This window comes from Zonotrichia leucophrys, chromosome 2 (genome assembly GCF_028769735.1).
Source record: "Zonotrichia leucophrys gambelii isolate GWCS_2022_RI chromosome 2, RI_Zleu_2.0, whole genome shotgun sequence".
NCBI lineage: Eukaryota > Metazoa > Chordata > Aves > Passeriformes > Passerellidae > Zonotrichia > Zonotrichia leucophrys.
Window position 1 is genome coordinate 128,971,341 of NC_088171.1, and position 17,435 is coordinate 128,988,775.

General features: G+C 42.4%; 1 protein-coding gene across 1 annotated transcript in view; it reads left to right on the forward strand.

Moving 5' to 3' along the window:
- Positions 1 to 822: 822 nt before the first annotated feature.
- The window catches only part of UBR5 (ubiquitin protein ligase E3 component n-recognin 5), an 84,837-nt gene continuing 68,224 nt past the window's right edge, over positions 823 to 17,435 (forward strand). The window contains exon 1 of the mRNA XM_064706399.1: positions 823 to 1,138. Within this exon, the coding sequence (XP_064562469.1) occupies positions 1,077 to 1,138 (62 nt within the window). The 5' untranslated portion in view covers positions 823 to 1,076. The remainder of the gene's footprint in view (positions 1,139 to 17,435) is intronic.

The window sequence follows — 17,435 nt, forward strand, 5'->3', positions numbered from 1 at the left end:
ACTAAAGGCCAGAAACACAAGTGAGAAACAAGTTCCACCCCAATGTAAGGTAGAGCTGCCTTACGCAGAGTGGCAGAGCAGTGGAATTGCTGAGGGGCTGCCCAGGGATGTCGCTCCCTCTCTGGAGACATTCCAAAGCCACCTGGCCACGTTCCTGTGTCACCTGCTCCAGATGACCCTGCCTTGGCAGAGGGCTTGGACTGGATCATCTCCAGAGGTCCCTTCCAACCCTAATGATTCTGGGAACCTCCCTGAAAAACCGTGAAAAATCCCGGCTGCTGCAGGGAAGGCTGACTAGAAACGCAACAAGAAAGGCAATTGGAAAGGACAGAGCCGGCCGCGGAGAGCGGGCGCCGAGGGGCGCTGGGCTTGAAGCACCTGCGGGCATCGGGGGAAATCCCTGTGCTCCCCACAGGGCACCCCTGGGGCCGGCACATCGCGGCCCCACACGCCGCCGCCCCCGCTTCCTCCCCGGCCCAGAGGAAGCGGCTCCGGCTTACGCTCCCGCCCCGCGCCTCAGGGGAAGCCGCGCGCGCCGCCCGCCGGGGAGCCGCTCTGGACGGGGGGGGGGAGGGGCGGGGAAAGAGACCAGGGGCAGGCACGTGGTGCTTTACGTCCCTCTTGCGCAATGACGTCATCGCGGCCCGCCATGAGGGCGACGCACCGGGCCAATCGGCAGCGCGCTTAGTGGCAGGGGAGGGAGCCGCGCGCGCCAGTCAGCACGAGGCTTGCACGCGCGCCGCCGCGCGCGCCGGTCGAGCCCCGCCCCTTCCCCGTCGCGGCGCACGGAGGGCGGGGGAGGGGGGAGGGAAGAAGGGCCCGCTGGAAGCCAAGATGGCGGCGCGTGCGTGAGCACGGCGCGGGCCCAGCTCCGAGCGGCGCCGTTGCGGCCGTTCCGCCCCGCCCCGCGCCCGCAGCGCCGCGGCCGCCGAGCGCCCTAGACTCCGCCGGGCGGCCCCGAACCACCCCGGGGGAGGGACGGAGGCCGAGAGCCCCCTCCCCCGCCGCCCCCATTGTGTGCCCGGCCCCCGCCCGCCCGCCTCCCGCCGCCGCCGGGGGGGGCACCGGCGCGGAACATGACCTCGATCCACTTCGTGGTGCACCCGCTGCCGGGCACCGAGGACCAGCTCAACGACCGGTGAGGGGGGGCGGAGGGGAGGGGCCCCCCGGGGGCGAGGGGAGGGGCCCCGGGGCAGCGGGGCCGGCCCGACCCCCCCCGCCGGGCCGCGGTTCCGCCGGGTCCCGGCGCGTCCCGCTCCGAGCGGCCTCTCCCGGCCCCCGGCGCCGCCGGCTTCGCCCCGCGCGGGGCTGGGGGGCCGCCGCTTTCGCCGCGGGCCCGGCGGGGGCTCCGGCCGGCCAGGGAAATCCCGGCGTCCGGCCGAGGAAGGGGGTTCCCTGGCCGAGGGAGCGGGTTCCCGGGGATCCCTGGCGGAGGAGCGAGAACGTGTCCATGTTAATGAGGGATGGAGCGAGGCAGACAATGCGGATGGGGGATCGCGGTGTGAGAGAGAATGACGGGAGCGGCGATAAAGGCGGCAGCGCTGTCACACGCAGCGCCGGTGTGCGCTGCCTTCCCTGCTCACGCAGCCGGTGCTCCATACAAAAGGAGGCCCGATCTCCGAATCACTGGTGGTGTGCGGCTTGGCTGAGATGGGGGTGACAGCTGCCAGCCTGGAAACCACGCAGCTAACTTTATGTAGGATTGGGGGAGAGAAATTGCGGGGAAATTGGGGAGAAACTGGAATGCTTTGAGAGAAAATGAATCCATGAACCAAATTTTCTTCACTGCTTGACGTTTGTTTGACAGATCTGTGTGGCTGTCAAATATTTCTTCTATAGCAATTGCTAATGGTGTGTGTAATGGCTTGCAAATTTTACTTCTGCGGTTTTATACAGGAATTATTAAAACTTAATCTTTAATTTCTCACAAATTTATGTGTGAATAAATCGTGATGTTTAATCATCACTGGATAGAAATCTAAAGTGTTTTTACACTAAAGATTAATGTTGTTTATTGATTCTGAACAATATTTAAGTATTTTTAAGCCTTAAAAAGCATGAGCTCTTGGTTATACTCTCTTGGTTTTGATACTACCGTAGGTCAGGGTCCAGGTCGCTTCACAGTCGTTTGTGGTTAGGTCACTTTTCCTGCAGCAGTCTTTGCTGAGATGCCTCTTAGAGCAGGTGAGGTTTGAGTGTGTACAATGAGGAAAATAGGTAGTTTTGAAGACAGAAATTCTGCCTGACTACATAGTCTATATGTTTACACAGGGAAAAGATGAAACAAATCTAAAACCTGAAGTGTGTTAGTGTGGACTGTACTTTTATCCCATAGCCGGATAATGCATTTTACAGAATCCTACTTCCTAGGAGGCCTAGCCATTCTTACAGAATTGATTTGCTTTCTCCATAGGTACTGCATTCAAATTTGGCATAGACCATCTTCCTTTAGAGTGACAAACTGAGAGATGATGCTGTATTAGGACTTATTGCTTGCACTCTTTTGGTTTGGAGTAAGATCTAGGCCTTTGAACTTGAAAGGACCCCAGTGGGTTTTCTTTTTTTTTTCTTTTTATGTTGATAGGCCCTTAGAAAACATTTAGCATGTAATTATCACACTTTGCTCCAAGTGAGAGAGCTCATCTGTTTTTTCTTTCATGTTACCTCTTCTGTTGACATATTTATATAAAATACCAGTCCCTTTCAGTCTTCATAATGCTTTCTTGTTTTTTAAATTTTTTTTTTCTTACAATAGCAGCAGCTCTTACACCTACTTTTTGATACAGGAAGCTTCAAAATGGGTGGTAATTAATATATGGAGAAAGCTGCAGCAGTGCTGTTAAATAGTGACTATTCTGAAAAATCAAGTGACTCCTTGATCTGAGCTGAAAGTCAGAAATTTCAACTTCATAAATGTAATTTTACTAAAAGTGCAGTAGCTGTGTATCAGAACTTGTAATGCAGTGAAATCAGAATGATTCATAAATAGGGTTGAGGCACACACATATGTGCTGGAAATGCCAGTTCAATTTTATCAGTAGCATTACTGCTTATTACTATTCTGTCAATGTTGATCAAGATCTGGGTAGCTTGATAAATTCTCATACACACAGAAGTTAGGATCTTGGAACATCTTGTGTCTCTGTGCTGGTTCTTTTCTCTCTCGCTTTATGGGCTTTTTTGAGTCTGTGCTGCAGCCAGTGGTCAGTCAGGGTTTTTTTCTGTCTGTGTTCTGAATGATAGTTGCTTCTCCAAATCAGATTTTGGGATCATATTTCTGTATTGTATGCTTTCAGTAATGGATTTGTGTTCTGCTCCTGAGGAGTAATCACTTAAAACCCAAGGCATTTATCGCTGCAGTTCCATGTATTCAGGATCCAGGACACTGTTGAATTTTGTAATTAAGTATTTAATGCATTATGCTTAATAACCAGTGTAGATGTGTAAAGGCAGTGGTTTTTGGAAATCATCCTTCACTTGAAGTGTTGCTCTGCTCTTAAGTAGTTGAAAAAATGTGAGGAAGTAGTTCTTTCCAGTTTGGTTTGGTGCATTTTCTGCCATTCTGTTCTACAGTTCTTATTAGGTTTTCTGTGTAATTTGTTATCACACTTATTCATGCAGCAACTGTGAGAATGGCAAAACACTTCAAAGAAAAGAGGAGAAAGTAGCTGTAGAACCACAAATAATCAGAGGACTCCTGAGCGCATCTACTCATCATCTGAAAATACTTCTTAGCTAGTGTTTTTGAAAATGTAGGTTAATATTGCACCTTGATGGTAATTATTAGTCCTCTCTTGAATAAGCTGAAACGCTCGTGTCTGGGAGCTGTGACACTGAAGAGAGTTCACAGAGGACAAGGTCATACTTAATTTTGTAGTTGTATTAGGATTCATCTTTTGAAATGGATACTAGGCTAAGCTTTTGTTTAGGATGAACTGAGGTAATTAAGGTTTTTCTGGTAAGTTTATTAAGGAGGACAGGTAACTTGGAATTTTTTCCCCAAGCTGTGTGTTGTCTCTAAATTGAATAAGAGGAGTTTAATGGGAGAAAAATTCAGTATGGCCTGCAGTTTGAGAAACGACTCCATAGGGTACTTGGGACGTAAATAATTAATGGCTTCAGTATTTGAAAAAGAGGTGTCCAGCTTCTGTTGCAATGGGTGTGAGGTATATTTTGTCAATTATCCACCTCTTTCAGGGTGGGAGACTTTGTGCTTTGTGAAGGAAGTTTGACACAGTTTCATAGATAAGTTAATCTGAGTAAATTCTTAGTATATTTCTTAATTTTATATTGGGTGAGGAAGTGGGTGTAACCATGACAAATAGCCTTTTCTTGGCTGTTATGAAACCTCACAGGAGCAGTTTAACTTGCTTCTCTGGGAAGGAGAAGGGGAGTCTTTCACCTTACAGAAATGGCTTTCCATACATGAACTAACCTTCACTGACAGGATTTATCTCAAAGCTTTGACTTTGTTTTTACCTTGTACTAAAAAAAGTCTTGTCAGCTAAACCATTTAAGTCTTAGCATAGAGGGAGATGTAATTTTTGAAGTGGTCATTGACACAATGTTAATGTGGTCTTTTCTCTCCTGAAGATGAGATGTAATGAATTTGGTTAAACAGAGGGTATTCTGAATATGAGGGTTTAGAAGTGTCATGTTTTAAGTTTTCTGGCAGTGACATCTTTGAAACCAGTAGCACACCTGAGAAAAGTTAATTTGAAGCTTCAGTGAGTCTGTATGTAGAGTCAGCTTTGGGGGAAGAAAGGATGATCTCGTTCTTTACATGACTTTGTTTTCCCTTAATAATACATTCAGTGCCTGTCTCTGTTATTTAAATGTTACTTACTTTAGGCCGTGCCTGAACTGAAAATTTAAGTTGTATACTTTGCATTGCCTGCATTGTTTGCACTCTCTGAATTTATGTGGAAAAAATAGCAAGGAAGAACCTACCTTTTTAATCTGCACATCAATTGAAGGTACTGTGCAAGTGATTTGTGGATCTGTGACTGCTGCCCTGGCAAACACCACCCCCCTTGCATTCACTGATGAGCAAATCTGTTAAAAATCTCAAGCAGATGTTGCTGGAAGGAGCTGGCGTAGGGTGTGGTGTGGCAGTGCAGGGAGCCAGCAGGGATGCGGAGCTGCTGCCCTGGCCCCACACGTGTGCAGCAGCCGTGCACGGCGAGGGAGAGAGCTCCTGATGATGGAAGTGTTCCTGTTACAGTGATCCTGCACGGCCTGAACCCCCTCTGCTGCGTCTGCTGGGGGAGTCCCTGTCCTCTTTGCAGAGGAAGGCAGCCTGAGCACAAACTTCTCTGCTGGCACTGATGTGTCATCTGCATCGCTGCCCCGAGCTGGGGAAAAGAAAGGATTGACAGATGTGTTCTTAAATAGAGAATCTGCAAGTTTTGTGCAGATAATACAGTACTTCTTTTATCTTAAGTGATTTACTTTGGTGTGCTTTGAACTCTTCTTAATCTACTTAGCAAAAGTGCAGGTAGCCCACCTCAAACAGGAATAGGTGGTTTAATTACCGGGAAGCCATAACTGATGTATTAGTTGAATTCCCCAAGTTACAGCTGCTTGATAAACTTTAGGAACAGGCAACGTGTTGAACTTGGTTTTAGGATTAGTTTCTTGAAAGCATAGCCAAATTTAGATTGTGCTGTTTCAGAAGAGAAGAGGGGAACGGTATGACTGTCATGACGTTATTATTATCATCACACTCTTAGATGGAAACACTTTTAAAAATATCAAATGGTTTGGCAGCCTCAAAAGATTTGCACCACCACTGTAGTAATATAGACTGTTAGAGGATTCATATGTGCAGCAGTGCGTTAAGATTTGATCTTAGTATTGTTATTTAAGAACAGTAATTTGGGAGGTTAAGCATCAGAATGTACAGTGTTATTTCATGTCTGGTTGAATGTGGATGGTTACTTTTACATAGGCCGGTATTCTAGGCCTTTTTGGACTTTGCTCTGCCAGGGTCCTCTTGTGATTACAGCTGCGTGCTACACGCCAGATGCTGCTCTTTAGAGAGTACGTATGTAATTGTCTGTGAATGTTCTTGCTGAAACTTTGCTGAGATGTTGTAAGTCAAAGTAATTGCTCTCCTCTGAAGGCGGAGGTTTGTTTTCCCCGCCTCTTACATTGCACTAACTGTAAGTTTCTGATCCCGGAGGAAACTGACTTCAGTTGCTGAAATGATACAAAGATAGCCCTGGTAAAGTCAAGTTAAGATAATTTAGTGCATTAAGAAGTTGAACTGGTTTATCTCCTTGTTGGGTGCACATCAGAATATTTTGAAAAGTGCTGCAGGAGGGAGAGTTGGTAGTGAAGAACGGGAAGGAGGAAGCAGGGTTGAGTTCCTTCCATTTTGAAAGCAGCAAGTTTATTTTGGCTACTGTAATGTGAAACTGTACTGTGAATGTGATCTGGGCTGAGAGTAGTTGTGACCTGTCACAAGGAATTTGGTAAAATAGTAATTGGGGCACAAATGTTGTATTCTTTTTCCTTCTCAAATCGGATATGTAAGGTTTGAGCATATTTGTTGGACCAATAATAAATTGACTAAGCTGTTAGTAGCTGTATATTAAGGTTGGCACTGCAAGTCAAAGCTGTCAGAGAACAGCATTTTAAGTCAACAACATTTATAGACTAAATATTTGTAAAAGTTAAAAACTATAAACAATGACATGCATTTGAGGTAATTTTGGTATACTATCTATTTATGAAATATTCTGATTTCCATGTAGGATCTTTGTCACATTTTTGATTCAGTCAAAAAATAAATGTGAAGGGTGTGACGCTTTCTTTCTTAAACTATCTAAAGTAGATAACTGTTCAGTACACAATTATACTTACATGAAAAATGACTTGACGCTTGAGGAAAAACAACCAAGGATGTACCTAAGCTTGGCAAACTGCAAGGTGTTTTAGCTCCCTTTTCACATTCCTGGCACAAGTAATAATTTGTGACTTCAATAGGTGACATTATGTATTTGAAACTTATATGAAGAAGAGAAGGGGGTTCAAGGTATTTTGTTTTAGTGATTACACTAACAGCAATCTAATTTGCAGTTACTTTTGCAAGATACTTAGTGTAAAAGCTGCTGTTTTGTCTTTCTTTGCATCAACAGCCATTTATGCAGGAAAAAACATATACAGAAAAACTACTTGTGCTTTTCAGTATACGGATTTTTTTTTAAACCTTGAGTTCATTGAAGTCCACTAAGGATTTGGTTCTTAGCAACAACTCCACATAGGAGACTGCAGTAGTTGGCATCTGTGTGTGCCCCAGAGAAAAGGTGAGGACAAGGCCTGGTTGCAGTAGTTAGAGGATTTTAAATTGGGAGGAACAATTTGGAGAAAAAAGATGTTGAAATAAATGCACAAACCTTTTCACAGTGCACACATGTATTTTGTCCAAACCTTTAAGCTTGACCGTTTAAGTGAGGATGACACAGCATTAGTTACTCCATTACAGGAATAATTATCCAAACTTCAGATCGTATTTACTCTTTCTGGCATAGAACTATTTTGACAATAAACTCTGTGATCTATTTCTAAAAATCTTTCTGTGCTTAAAATTGCAGGTCACCAACATTGCTTTCTTTTCTCTTACCCTTCCCCTCTAGGGAAATTAGTATTTTGCTTCAATTTAAAGAATGTTTTAGTTTTATAGGAGAGAGAACACATACTCACTGATACAAAGGCATGAAGTGTGACAATTCTAAGCAGTTGAAACATACTGTAAACCCAAACAAAAAGGTTTAAGGTGGGAGCACTGGTTGTCTGCATTTACACCTAAAACTGCACTTTGGTTCCAGGTGAGGAGTGATGTAACCATTCCATTTGCTGTCTTTGAAAATTTCATCTTCATCTCACAAGTCTCACTGCTACACCCAGCACTTGTCAGGGGAATTTCTCATACTAAAAATGTTTCACCCAGTCTCTCAGCAAATCCCAGCTGCTGCACTTTAAAGTTCAGTGTGTTTTACAGCAGCAATCCATGTTGGTACAGTGAATATTTAACATCCCAACTTGATCATTTTTTTGCAGTTCTAAAAATGATTTTTGGTGTAGCATCTATCAGTTTGTCTAACTGGCTGGTTTTTGAGGTGATTTCTCAAATTGCTTATATCTACAGGGGAGATGAAACATGTATTTTCTGTAATGTTGTTTTGGACAGCTTTTGATCATTAAACTGGTTACTGCCTTTTATCAGAAAAGATGCCTGAAGATATTTTGGTCTGTCTTTCTGATTTAGTTTTTACATTATGGTGTTTATGAAAGAGTGCAGAATAAAAACTTTGAAAACATTTCCATGATTAGTACTGTTTTGGACACTAGCTGTGTTGGGGTTTCTTGCTATCATTGTTTTATTGCCAGCCATGGGATCTGCCAGTTTGGTTTGTGGCAGCAGTAGTGTAATGCAGCAGATAAGGTACCAAGGCTGCTGGAGATTTCAGTAATCTTACGAAATTTGTTTTCAGCAAAAAAAAAGCCCCAAAAATAATCCACATTTTAGAGAGTGTATTTTTTGTTTGTCAGAGGAATCAGCTCAAAATATCTCAAATAGCTGAGGGTGATAATAACCATGCAGCTGTAGTTTGTCTATTCATTAGGAGCTAGCCCAGAAACTGCTCTGTACCCAGGTGCTGCTGGTGTTACTTTCTGCAGCGTGTAGTTAAACTGGATGCTAATTTTGTTGTTGTTTTTTTTTTTTTTTCTGTGTTCTATAGAAGTAGTAGTTGACTACTTGAATCCAAACCTGTGATAAAACAGCATTTTTAAAATTTACTTACCATCTTTCATTGTGTTTCATTGTCTATTATCTGTTATGTTTCCTCAACCTCTCACCTTTTTCACCTTTGGGATGAATTATCTCTCTATACAGGTAGCAAATTCTGATACAGAACTCTATATAGGTAGGGAGTTCTGAAATGAATCTTGGTTGGCATCTCTGGATTCTACTGAAAATTGTAATTTCACTGGATAGGTGTCAGTGTAGAGTCTGACATTGACTCTACATAAACAAATGTTTGTGTTACAGTGTTTTTCCAGAAACTTAACTGGAGAATAAGTATTTGCCTATGGGAATAATTTGAATGTACACCTTACTCTGCTTTTGCTTGAAGCCATTGGAGTTTGTCACTTCCTTCAGTAAAGATGGTATCATTTTAATTTTTTGTTCATTTTGCAAAATTAATTTTTTAAAATGTGTCTCTGTATTTATTCTTTCATTTATTCTATTTAATTCTTGCTATTCTCTATCTAGCCTAAAAATAGTCAGAGCTGTATTTTTTTCTCTCTAGTAAATATCAAGATACATTCTTCTAAAGAGAATTTATGGCTTTTAATCTATTTCATATTTTTTTAGCGTGAGTTATTGGTGTCTGATCTTTAATGAAGATCTTTCTTAGGTTGCTGGAATTCTTCTGCTTTGAACACAGTATATTATTAACAACAGTTTTTCTTCTCTCATTTTTCATTTTTTTAAGTCATGGTATACACAGTTCACTGACTTTGACAAAATGTATCTGTCTCTAGAGCAGTAATTTAAAGGTACTTAATTAAACCTTCAAATGAGATGGATCATTACATCTTGTCATTGTGGGGCAGATGGGGTAGGCAGGAGGTGATCTGGCAAGGAGTGCCCTGTTCCTCATGGGAAGGCTGGGGACTAACAGGCTGTTTTGCTGGAATGGCTAAAGTTTACTTTTTTCTCTTGTGGTGCAGAATCTGTATCTGGCAAGATTGTTACCAGAAATACTGTGGCCCTAGGCAAAATGTGATGCAGGAGGGACTCAGTGTGCTGCTGCTTCTAGGGGAACCAAAACACTGGTTAGTTACACTGAGGGAAGCACCTGGGGTTTCATGGCTGGGGTACAGGCAGATGGAAAAAAGATTTTTTTTTGGCAGTGCAAAAAAGTATTGGGATGAGCTGTGCACCTCAGAAGCTGGGGCTTCTTACTTTGCCTGCACTGTGCATCAGACAAAGTGGTTTGGCTGCTTGTTTTTCTGGTGTGGTGCATGCTCTCTACTCTTTATTCCAGGCCTCAGTCCATTCCTAAATCAAAGATGTAGTCTGAGAGAAAGGTTTTGAAGTTGTGTTTTTAGTGGAAGACAAAGCACTCTGCAAAGTGAAGAGGAGGTCTGGTATTTAAAAGGCAGTTTTTAGCAAGTTTGCAAAAGTGACATGCAGATAACACTGTGATATCAGAGTTTTGTTGAATATTTCAGGGCTTGGAAGTGGAAGAATTGGCAAGTAGAGGATTGGACATGCTAAGTGGTCTTTCCCTGTTGCTAAAACTAATTCAGAATGAGAATAAGGTTGTTGGACTTCATAGCAAAGCAATTAGAATTCAGTTCTTGCTTGTGCTTTGTTTTTAATAAAATCACTTGTACAAAACATACAGTTGCTTTTCTCTAGTCAAGACACCGAGCATTTTACAATGTGGCAGTTCTTACTTTAAAAAATATTTTTATAGCAATTGAGTGCTCTAATCAAAGAGCATTTTCCAACTTTGCATAAAAAGTGATCACAGCTCCCAAAAGCTTAGAGCAAAGGAAAATGGTGAAGAGATGATTTGGGTTCCTGCAGTAGCCTCAGCTGGGACCAGAAGCTGGCTCTCCAGGTTTCAGTTGGTATACTGGGAAATTCACAGCCTCCCTGGTGCCTCGTCATGAGCTCCTGAAGGAACATCAACAATCTTATCACAGTGGGACACAAAGAGGTTCTGTGATTTTCAGTGACTGGATTTTTATTTTGATAGCATTTTTTAATGGAATCACTACAGCACTGTTCTGACTGTAAACATGGGATTTTTTTCTTTTCTTTGCCTTAATGGGGTCTTTTAATTTTCACTCATTCTAGTTCAGTATACAAGTATACAGCTTCCTAGCTGTGTTTTGATAGCTAGCATTTTTTTGTTGTTCAGTGTAGTAACACTGCTCATGCTATTATCATGGGTGCATTTTTCAAGTATCCTTGAATTTAGAAGCATGGGGTTCTAAATTCCCATTATTCGTGTTGTATTATCACAAGAGGATATACTTCCTAAAATGATGGATAGTTGAATAGCTTACAACCTTAGTTTTAAGAGTCAGAACTCACCCAACTGAGGTGGTTAATCCAGTTGTTTAGCTCTGGGGTTCTGGCTAAAGAAATGGTCTTATGCTAAATGTTAAACAAAACAGCTGCAAGGACTTTGTGCAGTTGAACAGAATGTGGGACCACAAAATGATGATTTGATGCATTCTGCACCAGAGAACAGATTTCTGTCTGGATTTGCAAACTATACTTTTGGAAATCTACTGCCATAGAAGGACCTCAAATTGAACCTGACTCATTCTCCTGTAGTGTATTTTTCTTTTTTTCCCCCCAGAAATGACATTAGGTGTTTAGGCAACTTGTAGCTACAGATATACTTCACTGCCAAATCCTCTAGATAAAGTGCTAAATAACATGTAGGCATGATGGTAACTTCTCTGTGGCAGTCCTGTGAGGATCATACCATTTGTGATTTCTTCCTGTTTGTATTCAGATTGTTAGCTGAAATGGTGCCATGCTGTTTCATAGTTTATGGGTATTTGCTTATTTAAAAAGCATGATTGACTTTGTATTCCCCTTGAGCTAGGCTATGGCCATCCTCTGCACTGTGGTGTGGGGTTATGGTTCTGTCTTTTTTTTATTCAGAGGGGGTTGTTTTGGGTGTCACTGAAATCTGAAGAAGGGGTGTAAGTAGTTTCTGAGCTAGAGGAGCCAGTCACCCAGCTTAAGAATTCATCGCTAGTTAGAGGCATTGCACAAATTCTACAGGTGTCTGCCCCTGGAGCTGCTGTTCCTGCTAAAGAAATAGAGTACTTCCAGCTGGATATTTAAGTACCTATGATTTTTTTTACTGAATGTGTAACTCTCTGACACTTTCCTGACTCATTGGTGTAACTTGTTTCCTGTGTTACTGACCATAGAGGGATTTTATGCAGCAAAACATGAGCTCCAAGCTTTTCAATGGCAAATCCCCTCCTTTTGCTGTTGTGCCTTCAAGTCAAATAGATGGAGATCACATCCTGAAAGCATTAAGTCCTCAATATCAATTGCAGAATGGCTGAGGTTGAAGAGACCTCTGGATATCATCTAGTCCTATTACCAGGCAAGGCCATTTACAGCTGGTTGCCCAGGACTGTGTTCAGGTGGCTTTTCAATAACTCTCAAGGGTTGGTTGGGACTCTACATCCTCCCTGAGCAGCCTGTGTGAGTAATTGGTCACCCTCACAGCAAAGAGAGTGTTTCCTGATGTTCAGACAGGACCTCCTGTGTTTTGGTGTGTGTCTGCTGCCTCTGGTCCTGTCACTGGGTGCCACTGGAAAGAGCCTGGCTCTGTCCCCTTTACTACTTTTGCTTTAGGTGTTCATATATGTTGAGAAGATTCCCTCCAGAGCTTTCTCTTCCCCATGCTGAAGTCCCAACTCTCTCAGCCTTTCCTCTTGAGAGAGAGTCCCTTAATCATTTTCGTGTCCCTTTGCTAGACTCTGCCCAGTGTGCTCATGTCTCTCTTGTAGTGGGGAGTCCAGAAATCCAGATGTGGCCTCATGAGTTGTGAATAAAGAGAAGGATTGTGTGCCTCAGTGTGCTGGCAGCACTTTCTGTATTGCAGCCAGAATGCTGTTTACCTTCTTTGCTGCAGGGCATGTTGGCTCATGTTCAACCTGGTGGCCACCAGGACTTCCAGGTCCTTTTCTGCCATGCTGTTCTCCAGCTGGACAGTCTCTGGCCTGTGGTTGTTCCTGCTGAGGTGCAGGGGTTTGTGCCTTGCCTCCCCTTGGTTCTCATGAGCTCGCTGGATGCAGCGATGTCCTGCAGTTGGGTGCCATCAGCAAACTGCCCCATCATCTGCATTGTTAACGAAGGTGATGAGCAGGACTGCACCCAGTACTGACCTGGGGCACACAGCTTGTCACTGGCCTCCAGCCAGACCTGCTGACACTAATCACCACCCTCTGGACCCAGATGTTCAGACAGTTTTTGGTTCACCTTGCTGTCTGCTCATCCAGCCTGAACATCAGTCACCAGCTTCTATGTAAGGATTTTGTGGAACACAGCACTGTAAGCCTTGCTAGGCACTCTACACTGCTCTCCCCTTGTTCTTCTGTACAGTGATACAAAATCTGCCTTCTTTCCTTAAAACTGGAACTAAAATACATGTTCTATTTCTGCTAATTTTTCTTGTCATGCTTTAACCTTTTTGTGGGCTGGCTTATACCGAACTTAGGTCATTGTCTATATCAGTGTTGTTATTAAATAGTAATGGTCTACTGTTGGAGAGTTTTCATTCTACAATCACTGTATTACCTGAAGACTGTTCAGTGACAGAAAGCTGTTTTCAGGACATTGTTTGGTCTTTTCCATTAGCATTCTACTGCAGGTTCAGCACAGTGTGTTACCGTTGCTCCAGAGAGAACTGTGAAGTGATAAGAACTACCTTTATCAACCAAACTGACAGTCCTGCAAAATAGGAAATAAAGTTTGGGAGCCATGTTTTGTAAACCTGTGTTGGCTGATACTATGAAATAAAAGAACAGCTGTTCAAGTCAGACAAGAAGTCCATCTTATTTTCCTCTGGTTTTCTGCTGACAGAGACCAGTGCTAGGTTAACAGGAGAACAGTGTTAGAATAGGGCAAACATACAGTGATGCTTTTCCAACTTCTAAGAATTTGCAGCCTGGGGATTTCCTGAGCAGCAGGTGTTGGTTTAGTATATAATAACCAAATAGTCCTAATTTATAATTCTTGAAATGTAGAGAGGACACAGTGTAAGTATCATGGTTCCCCTGAGTACTGAGTAGAGCAATGGGTTTCTTTTTCATCTAGTTCATCTAGTTCATTTCAGTGATCTGTGTATTATAGTCTAAACACATTATCCCACTGCCCTGATGAGCAGTATGGGTTACTTTGGAGCCTGTCATTTTGTACTTCTGTGTGGGATTTCTTTTTTTTTTAATGTGCATTACTTTATTTTTACAGATAATCTTGTTGCCTGCTTTTGTGTGGTAGTTTAGCATTTGATTTTATGGATTCTTCCCCCTTTCTACCCAGAATGACTTAAAGCACACTCTAAATCTTCATTTATTCCAGCAGTAGAAAGGTGTAGCTGTTGAAGGCTGCCTCCTTGGAAGCTGCTCTCTGATGTTTGAGATGGCAGTCGGGGTCAGGTTCCTTTTGCATGCTGTATTGTGGCACAGAACATAGCTGGGTGTGACTTTGCATCAATGACAGTATCTAGTGTCAGAGTGCTATCCTGGGATTAGGAAACAAATGTATTTGCTTAAGCTTTTCATTGGTGTCCATTTTTTGCATTTTTGAGACATTTTGTGACGCTGATAGAGTGGCACAGGAGCTCATTTCCATGTGAGTGAGGACAGGCAGGTGAGAGAGGTCCTTGATGTGGGGGCTGAGCAGCTCTGCTGGGCCAGGTGCTGTGAACTGGCCCAGAGGGGCTCCCCTGGCTCTGGCTCACTGTGCTCAGAGCACTTGAGGATCAGGGACAGGGATGAAGCTTGGATTCACCTTGTAAGTGTTGATAGGTATGTGATACTGTTCCCAGTGCTTAAGTGGATTGTGTCATATGGGTGTGTCCCCTTGGCTATCTGCTTGTTATTTTTATTAGTATTAGTGTTCGCCTTCCCTTGGAAAAGCATTGTAGTGGTACCTGAATACTTCTGCCTGCTCTAGTGTGGAAGTGCCATGTTTGTTGGCATACAGATGTCATTGACATATTTAGTTGTTTTAAAGATCACTTAAAAAAATCTACCAGGTCTGAAGTAGCTTTATTTCTTTTTTCCCTACTTGAAGTTGTTCATCATACCAAGCTGGTTGGGGGTTTTAGGGTTTTGAGATGTGTTGGTTTTTTGTTTGTTTGTTTGTTTGTTTGGTTCTTTCTGTGTGTGCCTGTGTGGTTTTTGTTTGGCTGGTTTATGTTTTGTTTATCTGGCTGGTTTTAAAAAAAAGTGCCTTTTCTTCCTCTGCAACTCTTACCTTTAGTATTTTGAAATTGAGTTTCTCTGTAACTCTTTTGCATTTTTGAGCCTAACTTGCTTTTGTAAAACCAGATATGGTGGAAGGATGGCTCCTGAGATGAACTTGTCTGGAAATAGAAATCTTCTTTGAGAAAAGTAATGTCTTGTGATGAGTAAAAGTGCCATGTCAGAAATCTGAGCTGTGTAGTCCTGACCTAGAGCCTTTTTGGCTGCTTGGTGTGAGTGTAGATCTCTTCTATTCTGATCAGTTTCTAGAGGATAGAAATAGAAGGAGGATTGAATCTAGAGGATTGAAATAAAAGAAATCTCTCCTTGTCTTGGACAAACTGAATTTATTTTCCTCACAACTGTTTTTGGATTAATTTCACTAATAATATTTAAAGAATGTGTGTCTTGATAGAAGTCATCATCACTAAACTTCTTGTCTAAAAGTGTTGCCGAGGTAGTGTATTTCTTCAAAAATGTTTGTGCTGAAAAAGCCTGTTGCTTCTAACTTTGCCCTTTGAAGTAGTTTAATTGCCTTTAATGAGACCTTTTTGAAGTGTAGTCTGTGAAGGCATTTATATTGGAGATTTCATTTACCACAGAAAGGTCTTATGACCTTGATGTGAGAATTGACTAAATCATCTCTGCATTTACCTCTTCCTCCAGAGCACCATCAGTTGAAATTACTGCACTGTATAATTAAGATTAACCTGATCTTAAATAAGCTTTTCCCTTCAGAGGGTCAGTGGTACAATACCCTGCAACTGTGCAGGTAGAAAGGCTTAGATTGCTGCAGGAAATGATTTCAAGTTTTTATTTTCACAGAGAGACTCTCCATAGAGAGTATACAAACACATCTTTCTGCTTTGTTCTTGTTTTCCTGCCGGTTTGGTTTTGTGATTGGTGTTCATGTGAATGCTGACGCCAGCAGAAGAAAGGGGAGGAATGAGGGTGGAACAGCAGCTCAGCAGGAACAGCTCCAGTGGTGTTCTGCATCAAATTCAAGTCCTCGTGGACTTACAGAGCATATGAGCAGTACTTGATAATTTTGCTGTTACAGCAGTTGCATAGGAGATGGTTGAGGCATGAGATAGTTTTTACTTTTATTTTTCTTTCTGTAGAAGAGTTTAGTGCTTTTAGCATTGTTACTTATAGCTTTCTCTGTTCCCTCCTGTTAAAGATTGACAACAGCCTTTTTTCAGCAGTATTAGATCTCTTTTGGTTTGTGCTTGTTGCAGATAGACCTGGCTCTCTTGAGATTGATGTTACTCATGGATTCATTGCCTATTCAAGTTTTAGCTTTCTGAGCATATTTCTTTCCTATTATTTCATTTTTTTTTACAAGTATAAAAGGAATATGATGATATTTTTCAAATTTTAATGCTGATGTCTTTGGTAGTGGTCTGGTCTTGTGACCAAGGCTCAGTAAGGAAGCTTTAAATGTTCCCATAGACTAGTCTAGTAACCATCTCCAATAAAGTGCTACTTTTTTGCCATCAGTTTTTCTTGAAGGCAGTGCAATGAATTTAAAGGTAGGTTTTCCTATTCTGTAATTATTACTCCTGCTTGCCAGGAGAGAAATGTTAATGGGAAACTGCTCAGGATTCCTGTGGGAAATTGTTAGGTGATAAACTCAAGACATGGAACTTCAGGGATGTTTAACTTGTCAGATATCACCCAGCAATCCCTGCTTGCTGTATAAAACCATGTGGTGAGGTGAGGAGTGTATGCTGTTCAACTCGGGGTTCATTCCATAGTCTCCCACAGTAGTTCACTCTTGTGGGGTACCTTTTGCACAGATAGCATGGGAAGTTTGTGTTTTCTCTTGCTTTTGTGGGTTATCTTCACAGAAACCTTGTCTGCCTATGTACTCTTGGCCTGTGTGAATTAGTTGTGGCTGGAAATTGGGAGTGTGAAATCGCCTACTTACAGATTGGCAGCTTGGCTTGGATAGCAAAAGGCAATTCTAAACACATTCAATTCCCTCCTGCTGTCTTCTTTTCACTTCTCCCTTCTTCTTGGGCTTGGAAGTTACTTGTATCAGTATAAAATACCTTGTTTCTCAAACAGATTTAGAGATTTATTTTCTTTTTTTTTCCCCCTTAGGACAAGTACTTTGGAGTTAAACACTGTTGCTAATGTTAAGATTTCACTGTTTGGACCTCTAGTCTGTTTTCTTTCTCATGCTCAGGGTTTGCCAGTAGCTGAAGTCTGATGTCCATAGTCTGTGTGTAGAAACTGAAATGAAGCAAGTAAAAATGGAGGATTTTAAGGCATGGATTCAGAGGAAGACAGTGCTGGTGTGCCTGTCTTTTTGCTAGGTTTAGAAACATGTTACTGATTTATGCTAGGATGAACATAGTACCAAAGCTGAGATTTTTTAAATCTTTTTTAGAAGACCTTAC